The sequence below is a fragment of the Belonocnema kinseyi genome, chromosome 4 (genome assembly GCF_010883055.1).
Source record: "Belonocnema kinseyi isolate 2016_QV_RU_SX_M_011 chromosome 4, B_treatae_v1, whole genome shotgun sequence".
NCBI lineage: Eukaryota > Metazoa > Arthropoda > Insecta > Hymenoptera > Cynipidae > Belonocnema > Belonocnema kinseyi.
The window spans coordinates 64,779,886-64,793,890 of NC_046660.1; the positions used below are offsets into that span (position 1 = coordinate 64,779,886).

The 14,005-nt window shown below is 29.9% G+C and overlaps 1 protein-coding gene across 1 annotated transcript in view; it reads left to right on the top strand.

Moving 5' to 3' along the window:
- Positions 1-361: 361 nt before the first annotated feature.
- The window catches only part of LOC117171405, a 27,024-nt gene continuing 13,380 nt past the window's right edge, over positions 362-14,005 (top strand). The window contains exons 1-4 of the mRNA XM_033358684.1: positions 362-452; positions 1,746-1,941; positions 8,534-8,660; positions 8,748-8,845. Of these exons, the coding sequence (XP_033214575.1) occupies positions 1,903-1,941; positions 8,534-8,660; positions 8,748-8,845 (264 nt within the window). The 5' untranslated portion in view covers positions 362-452; positions 1,746-1,902. The remainder of the gene's footprint in view (positions 453-1,745; positions 1,942-8,533; positions 8,661-8,747; positions 8,846-14,005) is intronic.

The window sequence follows — 14,005 nt, forward strand, 5'->3', positions numbered from 1 at the left end:
TCCTGAAAGATTATCAGAAATAGTGAAAACTTATTATAGATATAAAGAAATTAAGAATGTCTTCAAAATCTAAATAAAACCTGCAGATTTCTTAATAAAGCAAAGGAGATCACAGTTATAAGAGAACGTTTTGTATAAAGTAGGTGCATAGCTAAGGACATTAAAATAAATATAGTAATTGACAAGAAAGAAGTTCTAATTTTCCATGGTTGCCCATGGAAATTTGCATAGTCCCACGCCATTGCGCCGTGTGATAATGGTATTGTTTCCAGCTTATAGCGTACCGGCCATACGCAGCCGTATATTATTACGTGACACTGTCCATGCAATCTGAACCTCTCTATCTCTTCAGTCTTCACTCTTCAGTCGACGTCCAACGCTTAGACTCGAAGTGTCTATTTTCCTACCCTAGTCTTCCTTCCGGCCCATACCAGTTCTTCCGTTCAATATAGGTCTGTCTGAAACACCATTTTCAACTTTCCATAGAAAAAAGTCTTTATTTAGTTAACAAAATATTTTTCATTTCTATTCAAGTTCGTTAATAAAAATCGCGATTTTACACAAGTTTCAACAGTTTTTTATAACAGGGACAAAGTGTTTTATTTAAAAGGACATTTGAAAAGTAAGAAATTTAAATTCGAAAAGTGTTATGTGTTTTATCATTCGTGAGTGCTTAAACTTTGTGAAATATGTGTCGAAAGTGATTTTTAAAAGAAATTTATTCATCTTTTTATAACAGAATCTCTCGGGGATGAAATTTTTTAGTTTTTTCTTCCCATTTGCGAAATTTGTGTATTTTCTCAATTTGCAACAAAAAAAGATGCCTACAAAGTTATGTGTATTTGAATTTTGTGCTTTGTTTTTAAAAAAATTCATAACTTTGGAGTTAATTGAATTATTTTGGATTTATTTCCAGATTCAATCAGGAAGACATATTATGAGTTACTCGCGGGCAAAACCACAAGTGCAAGATATATTTTTTATTAAAATTGATTAAATGTGCAAACTTTCATCATCAAAATTTCGACAGAAATCTTAAATACACTGGAAATCCCATTTAAGTACGTTTTAGATTCTGGTCCTAAATGGCCTCCACTTAAATCGAACACAACATTCACTCACTCTAAACGTAAACAAGCAGGGTCGCTTGAATAATTTCTGTTAGACTTGGACGCATGATGCAACCTGATGCCACTAATGAGCTGATAGCGCGGCTCTGATTCTGTTTGTCACGCTTGACTGAGCAGCGCTCCTCTTTCGGTCCCGGGATCTCCACTTCACCAAATTCCAAGGATCGAAATTCTAGGAAGAACTTAAATACGAGTTACTTAAATGGGATTCCCAGTGTAGATTAATTATATGTCAAAAGTTAAAGCTGAGGTTTACAGAATTTTTTTTGCAAACAAAACCAAAAATTCAAATACGCATAACTTCAAAAAACATTTTTTTCGCTAATCGGAAAAATACGTGTCCCATAATTTTCTTGAAAAAAAAACAACATATTTTTTCCGAGAGATAGTGCGATATCACGCCTGATATGCAATGGACTCGGTCTAGAAAAGTGCAATCCTTTAAATTGATTTTCGAATTTTCATAGTCAAAAATCACCAATATAATAATTGCTAGTATGATTTGTTATAATTTTCACATTTACATGTTCTGCTAATATATTTTTTTGTACTATGTAATTTTGATACATATTTTCTTCACTTGAAAGAAAAATTATATCTCTGTTTCATAAAAAGGTGGAAATTATTTCGAGCGGTGATCATGGTTGCCCTAATTAAAATTCGAAACGACTGATCGTAATGTCTGTGACCAGTTTGAAACTTTCATACCGAGGAAGTCCAGTTGGTGCATTGTTTTGAGTTTTTAAAATAATTGTGTACTTCCGGTGAAATCATGTGGAACCGTAAAGTGTTCATCAGGATTATTGAAGTGGTACGTAGTTAAGAATTTTTTAATATTTTCTGTAATAAAGATATTATGTTAAATCAAAGTCTCATGTTGATAAAAAGTATGAGTAAAAAAGTTGTAAATGAAATTGTATTCAATGAATAGAATTTCTTAACGTTTTATTAAAGAGCTATATAATTTATTCAGTCATAATTCGATATGAAGAAATATTTTCCATTGAATACAATATTTTGCATCGGTGAAGAATTCAATGATTCATTTAAAAATGCAAGTCAATTTGAATACTTGATGAATCCTCTCAAAAGTATGGAAAATTGGGAAATTCCTGTAAACCTTCGTTTACTTGAGGATAAAATTAGATATGCATATTCGAGGGAGAAACAACTCTGCCAATCCCAATCCATCCACTTGTAATTCTAAAGAAACCACTTTTAATCCCAAGTAATCCACTTATAATCCTAGATAATCCCCTTGTAGTTCCCTTGTAATACTATGTTATTCATCTGTAATCCAGAGTAATCCAAACCATACTATGTAATCCACTTTTGATACTAGGCAATCTACTTATATACCGTAATAATCCTGAGTGATCAAAATGTAATGTCAGATAATCCAGAGTTATTCACTTATAATTCATAGTAATCTAGGCAATCCCACGTTATCCACTTTTAATCCCAGGTAATCTACTTTTAATCCCATGTGATGTTATAATCCCAGATAATACATGTGTAATCTTAATAAATCCACATAAAATCGCAATGGTCTTGTAACTCAAAGTAATCCACTTTTCATCCCATAGTAATCAACATTTTGATTTAAAATTATCTACTTATAATTCGAGTAATTCAGATAATCCTATGTAATCAACTTGTAATCCTGGACAATGCGGCCCTCATAAAGCGGACTAAGCCATAGTTACCCTCTCTTAATTCCAGGTTCTCGACTTTTAATCCTACATAATCCGTATATAATTAAGAATGATTCGGAAAAGTTCACTTGAAGGGCCCACGGTCTAAACCTGTTAACTGATATTTCTGAAATTGTACACGGTAAAGGAAAATCGTTCCGCGAACCTATGCTGTAGATACCAAAACACGATTTTTGAAAATCCATAAAACAAACTAAAAGAAATTTTGTTTTTTCGTTGGCGGGATGTTAACTGCGTATACAAAATTTTCTAGAAAAAAAAAATAAATTTCGAAAAAAATGTCAATTAACAGGTATAGACCGCGGACCCTTCACTTGTAATTCAGCGTAATTCAGACTAATTAATTTATAATCGGAGTAATCTAAGTAATCCAGTAATTCGAAATAATCCCAGTAATTCACCTGCGAACCAAGTATTGCACTTGCTATCCAATTGATCGACTTCTAACCCTCGTAATCCACTTGTAATACTAAATGATTCACTTCTAATTCACTTGAAATTCTGGTATGCCGAAGTAATGCGTCTAGTACAAGTAATCCAGCGTAATCCACTTGAAAAAAAAACTTGTAATGCTAGCTAATCCAATTATAATCTAGAGTATTTACTTGTAATCCAGAGTTATCTAAGTAATCGGGACAATTAAATTCATCTAAATAATCTACTTGTAATGGATCGTAATCTACTTGTAATCCGACGTAATCCATTTGCTATCAGTGATCATCCACTTGTGAACCGGATTAATCCATATAATTTAAATAATCCTAGGTACTTCGGATTGAGGGGCTATTCACTCGTGATCATAGATTGTTGCGCGGGAAATCTTAAAGAGAACTCCTGGAGGAACTCCTCATCCGGCGTAATCCACCTCCGCTGCTTCGTATTTTTAAGAGTTGTTTCCCCTTCGTACAAATTATTTTTGATCTTATAAAAAATGTTAGAAGTGGGTGTCAAAAGTATTGCAAACATTTTGGTGAATTAGGAAATTTTTCAATAATTAAAATATTTTCAAAAAATCTATTTTTTAAGTAGACAAGATAGGAAAGACCAAGATAACGTAACTTAAATATAACGTAACTACAAAATATAATCCTCAATATTCAAAGTCTAAGTTAAAAAAGAATACATAATTTACACGTATTCAAATTAAGTAGACAGTCTATACATAAATCTTTTTTTTAGGTCATATTACGTATACATATGTAGAAAAGTATTAAAATAAAAAAATGATTTAAAAAATAATTCTTTTTTATGTCAGCGCTCCCTAAACGATTTTTTTTATTAAAATGAAAAAACTGACCTCTTTCTACTCCAAAAATATCCAGATCAAAAATCATGAATGTCAATTTTAGTTTTACAAAATCAGGGACCTAATTGTGCACTGAGAAAAATGGATGATACGGCTTAATATTTCTAGATTGTTGTCCCAAATTTAAAAATCCAAGATCATGAGCTGAAAAACATAAATTCATCTAGATGTCGAATGTTAAGCATATACGGGCGCGGTTTAGCGTTCGGATGGGTGAGCATTCGTAATTTTCGCTATTCGATTTTTTTTACTATGTTTGAATACTGTCGAGCTGGAGATCTGATACCGAGGATGAATGTTGGGACACTCGATGCTATTGTATATCTACCTCAAAACTGAAATTGATATGGTCGGGATTTTTTTTCTTCACTTTTTCACTTCTCTGACCAAATTTTCACGCGAATCTGGCTAAAGACTGTAGGAGATATGAGAAATTTAAATTCCTGCAGCATTGAGTACGGCATGCATTGATTGAAGGCTTATTTCACAATGAAAAAAATTAATGTCCCAGCAACAAAATAAATTTGTTAAGCAGTTATGGTTGTTCTTACCAAAGTTTGGTTGCGACTACCACAAAAGTGGTTGGAGTTACAAAATAATTTATTTGGCTCACACAAGTTTTTAAGCACTTTTTGTTGAGTGAACCAAAGAATTTTGTTAAGCGTACCAAACACGCTGTCACGCATGCGCTCTCTTTCGACTCATGACGAGCAGCTGACCACGTTTTCAATATAGTTGATTCGAGCGAAAATCACCTCTGCATTTTGCTCGTTAATATGATTTGTATTTCTATCAAGGAAAATAAAGTAGATGTATTTCAAGGTAAATTATTAGTACATTTTATTATTCGTTATATGTAATCTCTCAAATCCTAAAAAATACTTGAAAGTAATTGAGAAAGTGTTTAAAGTGTCTTAAAGTATTAAAGGGAAATTTCTTAATTAATCGCTCTTTCATCTAATCACCGAGTATTCCGTGACAAAATAATTGTTGCTTGAAAAAAATGGTATTGCTTCAACAAAACGATTTTGTTCAGTCTACCAAAGCTTAGTTCGCTCGACAAAAAATAATATTGTCGTGATTACAAATATTTAGGTCTTTCAGCAAACCTATTTTGTAAAACCTACAATATTTTTTTCATGTCCAAAAAATAATTGTGTTGAGCTAACAAATATTTGGTTAATGTAACAAAATACATTTTTTCAATCTACAAAAAAAACTTTGTTCTGTCTACCAGACTTTTTGGCTAGTTCAACCAAACATTCCAACAAAATAATTTGGTTAGCTTAACAAAACGGTTTTGTTGCTTCTATAGCAACATAAATTAAAAATCGAGAAATGAAGTTTAGCAATTTTGATTACATACATCGAATTCCAAATTCTACACATGCTCTCCATATGTTGGACAAATGCGTTTCATTTTGCTTACTTTCTATATAAAATAAAATGTTGTTTTGAAAGACTTGAGCTACTTGGTGATTCCTGACACAGAATCTGCATAGACAAGATACAATAATTCCTCGTGGTAATCCGCGTCGTTGAAATCACCGCATAGAGAATCGCATAATATGTGACTCACGTTTGAGTCTTTCTTGTGGACGATGATAGATCTTTCCTTATTATATTATTGCTATAATATGTGCGACCTTAGTGTTACTTTGAGGTGCTTTCAGGTACGTTAAGTCTTTTTCCGCAATGCGCGCATAGGATGGAATAGGCGTGACCACTTTACTGGGTCGAAGATACCTCAGCGCACTTTATTACATGCGTGTTGCGCTGCTTACCTCCTCACCAGCGATAAATCCGATGATTACGTGCTTTTGAAAGTGATTTCTAGAAAAGAACTCTCTGTTCTTTAGCGAAAAATAATGCAAATCAAAATTTCCCCATTGCAATCGAAGAATTTTTCTAGAATGATATTATTGATACAGTTTTACTGGGTCAACATTCAAGTCTGTGGAAATTTACAATTTTGTATTATAAAGTACATATGAGAATTTTTATACATTTTTGTAATTTTAAAAGTAAAAATAAGAAGATGAATTGATATTGCCAATATTTGTCGATAAAGCTTATTGAATAGGTCTTATTATTACATAATATGATAAATTGAAATACTTTCATTTTACTCAATTCGAGCGTAGATTATGGTTGTTCGAAAATTCATTCGAATTTTTTTTCTTGTTGGATGCTATCAATCTCCCCTTTTTCGGTTTCAAAAATTCGAAAAAAGAAATGGAATATTTTCAGTAAATGATGAAGAAGATTTACATTTCGGTTAGACGTTTCGGATTATTACTAAGGATCGCGAAAAGCCACAAAACAATTGCCTCCGGCAACTTAAAATTACCCATGTAAAATGTATGGGAAAACATTACTTTTTGGGGTTTTAAGAATAACTTCTGTCAAAGAAGAATTCTTTGTATCAATATCATTCGTTTGCCATCACTAACCACTTTTGAATACTTTATTCTCATTTATTTTTGCCAAAAATGATTAATATTGCTCTAGCGGAATATCTATCAATATTTTCAAGTAATTTTTAATTATTTGGACACATAAAATTTAAAAAAATGGAGTTTGTATCGATAATTTAAAATTTCGATACAAATAGCACAAAAATAATCATTTTTGCCACCAAAAAAACGAGAATAAAGAGCTCAACGGTGCAGATTTTTTGCAGAACCGACGTTCTTGGTGTAGAGATATGGGAAATAATGTCTAATTTATAAAGTAAAAATACCATTATCTCTGTTTTGGAAAAGATTTCAGAATTGAACTAAGTAATCAAAAGAACATAAATAGGTATATCGTTTTTTTAGTTGTAATATTTCGATTTAATTCGGTTCATAGTACAAAGTCTATTCGATTTTAGATTTGAATTTTTCGAAATTTTTGTATTTGCAAAATGCTCAAATTATATAACCTAAGAACTCAAAAAGTTTGAAATTTTAAAAAAATGTTGACATTTTATAAATTTAAAAACTTTTGAAGAAAAAATCCAAGTTTGAAAGCTTTTATTATTGAAACTTAACAAAAGTGTTAAAATTTTGTTCAAAAAAATAAAATCATTCAAATCTGGAAAGGGTTTAAATTGGTAAAATATATGAAATTTGGAAACTTATCCAAAATTAAACTGTTCTACATTTGAAAGCCATCATATTTCATTGTTTAAGTTTTCCTAGTATTTATTACAAGAAAAAGTAGTTTATTAAAGATTCATCACAATTAAAAAAAAATCATTATTTTCAAATAAAAAATGACGAATATAATTTGATAACAACTCTAATAGAAATATTTACCACTTCAAAAAAGAATAAGATTCCTTAAAAAATTTGATATTTCTTTTGAAACGGAACCTTCTTTTAATGATTATATTTCAAAGAAAGAAAAAGCGGAAAAATATAAAATGGGTATGGGATCAAAAAAGGAACTCTATAAATATTTATTTGAAAATCTGAAAAAATTAAGTTCTGTTGAAAAAGAAATAAATCCAGGGAAGCGTTTAGAAAAAAAATTTAACAGATACCCTCATAAGTTTAGGATTTTTGTAAACGCGTTTATTAAGAATTATTTGTTTTCTCATTTTAAAAAGAATATTTAAGGAACCACCACTAAGCAACTTATGACTAACAATTAATTTTCTAGTCTATGCTCACAGAAAAAATGTCCTTCGTAAATTTAAAAATCCTTACGGCATTTAATTTTTATATTCTCCCTTTATTTCACTAATTTTAAGCAAAAAAATCACTCACCTACACTTACGGAATACACGGTCTGCACTTTGGTTAGTTTATACCTGGCTGAAGTTGGCTGAGTATTCTTACTCAGCCAACTTCAGTCCCTTACTTTTGTTGAACAAATCTTTAGTTTTCTATCGACCCTGATGGGGACTTCAAAAATTGTAAACAAACACTATTTGGTATAAACTAACCAAAGTGCAGACTGTATATTCAGTAAGTGTAGGTGAGTGATTTTTTTGCTTAAAATTAGTGAAATTAAGGGAGAATATTTACAATTGAATGCCGCGAGGATTTTTAAATTTATGAAGGACATTTTTTCTGTGAGCATAGACGCAGCCGTCTGACATATAACATATGCCAAACAAATATTTACGTCAGATAAACTTGATCTTTTTTCAGATAAATTTTATCTTTTTTCAAATAAATTTAATCTTTCTTTAGATAAACGTGCTGAAACGTTTTTATCTTATTAAAAGATAGAAATTATTCTTGGGGTTTACTGCGCAGAGAGAGTATCAGAATTTTACTAATTTTAATTGATATGTTTAAAATATTCATAAAATAAAATAAAAGAAAATAGAAGAAAATAAATCTTTTTTGAACATATTTGATGTTAATTAAAATATAATTATTTTTCAGTTATTATGCATAGCATGTGTGATTGCTTTGAGGGTGACAGATGATGAGAGCCGAAGGGTTTTCCACTACCTCAGAAATCGCAGTCGAGAATGGTCATTACTCAACAACGTAACATGGGGAGAGATCGGTAACGTCAATATGCATTTTTCTTTTATGCCTTTTATGCTTTGTCTTTCGTTTTTTTTTTACCATTGTGCTTTGTTCTCACCATTAGGACAGGCTTTTGCGACAGTCACATGTGGAGGCTATATTATTGTAACTGCTGGTCTTCTTGTTGCTGCTGCTACCGGAGAACTCAGAGGTCGTAAAACCGTAAGCATTGCAAATTATAATTAATACTATTTATAATTTATGAAATTACTAAAAATGGCTATTTTTATTTTCAATCTTAAAACATAATAGTTAATTTTCCATTTTTTCGTTATCCATTATATTTACTTAACTATTTTATTACTCCAAGTTTTATTTATTTAACACGCTGTGTATTCTCTACCGGCATATTTTGCAGGATTGTACTTTTCTCTTTCAGCAGTTTTTTTTTGGATTTTAATGTTCCCTTCTGGGGTATTTTTTGCATACAAATTTATTATAAATTCTTTGGAAATAATTTTCTATTCCGACATATCTTGACGGAGACGAATTTTTTAATTTTCTGGAATTAATCTCGAATTCTTTGGAATTCATAATAAATTCATTGGAATTCAATTGCACTTTGATGATAAAATATGTCGGTATTTTACCGGATTATAATTTTTTGTTTGAGAATACTTTTCCGGCGACGAATTTTTGGAACTTGAAGGAATTATTTTTCAATTTTTTGAAATTTATTATAAATTCTTTGGCTTTTGAATGCTTGATCATAAATTGTATGGGATTTATGGAATTATATGGAATTCATGATCAATTCTTTGGAATTCTTTAGAATTCAATTGCATTTTCATGGTAAAGTATGTCGGTATTTTATTGGATTTTAATTTTCTCTTCGAAAATACTTTTTTGGCGATGAATTTTTTGAACTTGCAGGAATTATTTTTTAATTCTTTGGAATTCATTGCAAATTTCTTGAAATTCTTTAGAATTCAATTGTACGTTGAAGATGAGAGTTGTTGGCATTTTACTGGATTTTAATTTTCACTTCTGTAACTTTTTCCCGGTGACGAATATTTAAACTTGATGTAATTAACCTTGAACTCTTTGGAATAATTCATCATAAATTCTTTGGGATTCGTTATAATTCTTTATAATTCAATTATACGTTGACGATTAAATATGCCGGAAGCGAAAATTAAAATCCCCCAAAACATGTCGGAAGAGAAAATTAAATCCGGCATGTTTTGGCGGAAGGACGTGCTCGACCTACTTAAAAATCTACTTTTTACAGCTCAAGTTAATTGTACAATTTTATTATCGTTAATGACTTCGTTAACTCGATTAGAATTAAAAGACTGAAATACTGCTCGCTGACTTTGTTTGATTTTTTATCAATTTTTTTTTAATCACATAGTGTATAAAAATATTTCCTCTATTGGCGCTGTTTAAGGTTAATTTGTATTTCCGATAACTGTGCACTTTTTTGTGAAATGCAATTAATCACGGATTATTGCTCAATTAAGTTATCACGGTTACGTTTATTTCATTCGCATATGGTCGCCGCCGAAATAAAACAATTCCCACGACCTCCATACGATTCTCTACGCATGAGGAATATGCATTGTAACTTTCAAAACAACAATATATTATAAAAGCAGACAATTGACGTATGGCACTTTTTTTATTTTAAATTTAAATTTAAATTAAATTTCAAAGAGAGTCCCTATTTTGTATTTCATTACCGTATCTTCGATGCAAAAATGCCAAAAATCTTATATCTGGGAAAAAAGTGTCTATGATTTTAAGAATTCAAATAATATTATTAGTCATTTCTTTTGAATAAAAAACATTATTTTCTACGAAAAAGGTTTCAATTTTATGAAAAAAATATTATTGTAAGAATAGTTGAATTAAAAAAAAAGTTAGCTATTCAGGTTATTAACATTTTAAATGAAACGTAAAACGATAACACGAAGACATTTTTTCCTTCAAAGTTAATAAAAATATAAAATATGATATTTTACATCCTAATTGAACATGCTCATGAAGCCATTAAATTCTGAAAACCCACATGGAAAAGTTTATACTTCAAACCAAAAATGCTGAAAAATGAGATCAATGAAACCGAAATCTTTTCGAAAAATGTAAATTTTTACATTATTTCAAATGTTATACAAAATTTAAAAGTCGCGTGGAATTTTTTATTAGATAAGAAAAACGGAGAAATGATAGAAGTTGGAATCCAAGTTTTTGAAAAATATAAACATTAAAAAGCCAATTTAGTTATCAATTCCTTTTATGTTTATTTTATTTAGGACTTTTTAATCATTATGATTTTAACGTAAACTATGAAGAAATTAAGTACAAATTTCAAACCTCTGAACTAGTATTTCTTAATTGAAAATTCATCTTCTTGCTTGAAACTGCATCATTTTATTTAAAAAATCGTCTATTTGTTTGAAAATTTTAATATTTTTTAAATTAATTTTTTGTAAAAAATCATTTTTTAAATTTAGTATGTAACTATTTCATTTCTGATATAAAATGTATCTTTTTAATTGAAAATTCATGTACATTGTTAAAATGTTTTTTTTTCGGTAAAAAATTAATCTTCTTGGTAAAAACTTCAATTTGTCGTTAAAAATTCAACTTTTTTATTAACCCTTCGAGTACACACTGGGTCATATTAACCCTGTCACCGCCTTTCACCACAAATAGAGTTCAGGCGTTTAAAAAAATTGGGGTACCACAGCCTTATAAGTATAGTTCGATGTTCCGACTCTAGTTTTAGAAATTATCGGTAGCGTGCCGAGACATCAGTCTAAAACTGTTTTAAAGTTTCTGCAAGGGCACACGGCCACAACTAGAGAAAAGAGTAAGAAATCAACTTTGTGCTTACAAAGTAGACAGGAAGACAAAAGCACATTATTTATCTTGCCAGCGACCAATGTACAATGACCATCGCGCGTACATGTGCGACGGTTGTTCTGATTATGAAAAAGTATGAATAACTAAATCTTTGTATAACAAAATTAATTTTTTTTTAAATTTGTTATATGAAACAAAATTTGCTTCACTCATGTATACGAAAGAATAACGATTTTTTACACCTTACAAATCACCTTTGTGAGTATGCCAAATATTTTTTTTAAGGCACAAAGCCGGACTATTTCTTTATAATTTAGGCATACTTTGAGAGTATTCACATAAATTCTTAGCTAAAAATATTAAAAATTCTCTTCAGCAGTTGTGAAGTTATAGACAACCAAAAAGTGAACAGGGTCAGTTTGACCCAGTGTGTAAAAGAAGTACGAAAAAATAGGTGTGTGCTCGAAGGGTTAAGAATCAATCTTGTTTATCGAAAATAAAACAATTTTAGTCAAATGTATCCTTCTTTATTGAAAATTTAATTGTTTTATGGAAAATTCATCTACTGCTTTCGGAAATTCAACAATGTTGTTAAAAAGTGATTTTTTTATTATTAAAAATTCAACTTTCTTCCAACTGAAAAGTGTACTATTCCATTTGAGATTGAAATTTTTTTCTGATTTCTAATCACTAAGTTAAAAACTAAGTTTTCTTTTTCGAGTTAAAAACTAAGATTTCTTTTTCCAGTTAAAAACTTAGTTTTCTGGAAATGGTTCTGTAGAAAATTAAAATATTGTTTTGAAAATTCGTTTTTTTTTATTAAAATGAATTTTTGAACTCAAAATGTAACTATTACATTTTTTGTGTGAAGAAGTATTCCTTATTTGAAAACACATGAATTTCGTTAAAATTTCCTGTGGTTTTTTGTACAAAATTAGTTTTCTTGCTTGAAACTACATCATCTTAGTTCAAAATTTATCTCTTTGGTTAAAAATTTAACCAATTTGTTAAAAATTCTTTGTTTTGGGGAGTGAAAAAATAATTTTTTTAATTGTAAATGTAAACATTCCATTTTTCATTACAAATTTATCATTTTTAGTTGAAAATTAAAGTATTTGGATGAAAAGTCAAGTTTTTTGTTAAAAATTTAACATTTTTTATTGAAAATAAATCTATTTTCTTGAAAATGAATAATTTTTGGTTAAAAATATCTTTGTTGGTTGAAAATTCAACCGTTTTATGGAAAATTCGTCTTCCGATTGAGTATTCGACGGTTTGGAAAATTTTTTTTGGAAATTTAAGAATTTTGTTGAGAAGTCATTTTTTGGTTTAAGATTCTGCATTTTTAGTTGAAAATTTGCCTCTTTGATAGAAAATTTATTTTTAAACTGAAATTTTACCTATTTCCTTTGAAGATTTATCATTTTAGTTGAACTTTTTTGTGGAAAATTAGCTTTTAAAATAAAACTAACTATTCCATTTTTGTGTGTGTAAAAGTGTCCTTTTTATGGAAAAATTCGACTGTTTGAAAAATGATTTTTTGTTGTTAAAAATTAAACTACTTTGTTGAAAACTAATGCATTTTGTTGAAAAATTTGTCTTTGCCGGTAGAAAATGAATCGTTTTCTTTGAAAATTCAACTATTTGGTTAAATATTCATATATTTTGTTGAAAATTCAACAATTTGGTTAAATAGTAATCCTTTTCAATTGGAAATTCGCGTGATTTTTTGGCATGACGTCTATAAACTTAAAGTATGTATCTCGTTTTAGAAGCGAGAAATGATGTAGCAATTGCTAATTATGTGGGTAATTTTAGAATGTAATAATTTATAAGAATGCTTGGGAAGAGATGAAATAATAAAGGTCAGCATTAGGATTTGCCAGCATCGGTAGGTTTTTTTTACATTCGAGAGCAAGAGCAAGTAGCGTGAGAACTTTGACGACGTAACGCAACAACGAGGTGTCCAAGAAAGTCGTCATTGAGAGGCAAGGTTGAAACTATCCTTAATCTAACGAGGCACGCGTATGCAAGTACTTTATAGGCAACCACTTCCCATCTTAACGCTCATTAGACACGTAATCTTTTTGCGACAGTAACTTTAATGACTCATATAACTGGGTCTCAATTATTCCTCTAATCCGCCCGGTTACCCCTTATTATAGTGTCTCAATATCCACCAACACTTCTTCCATAAGCAACGACTAAAACCCATTAAAAAAACCCATTAATCTGACTTAAAGTTCATAAAAAGGAATAAAAACACACTTTCTTAAAAGTGATTATAGTTTCGCATTATTAGTTTCGCGTTATTACGAATGATTACACAATTATTACGAATTTACTAAAAGAGTAGAATAGGTCAATATCAGGGGAAGAAACTGTTGAAATGTCATGATTTATGATCATAATGAAACAATCAATTTTAATTTTAGCATCAGTCGAAGTAAAATTTAAACCTCAACTAAACGCAAATAAGAGTCCATAAACTGCGTTACCAATGGGGGGGGGGGG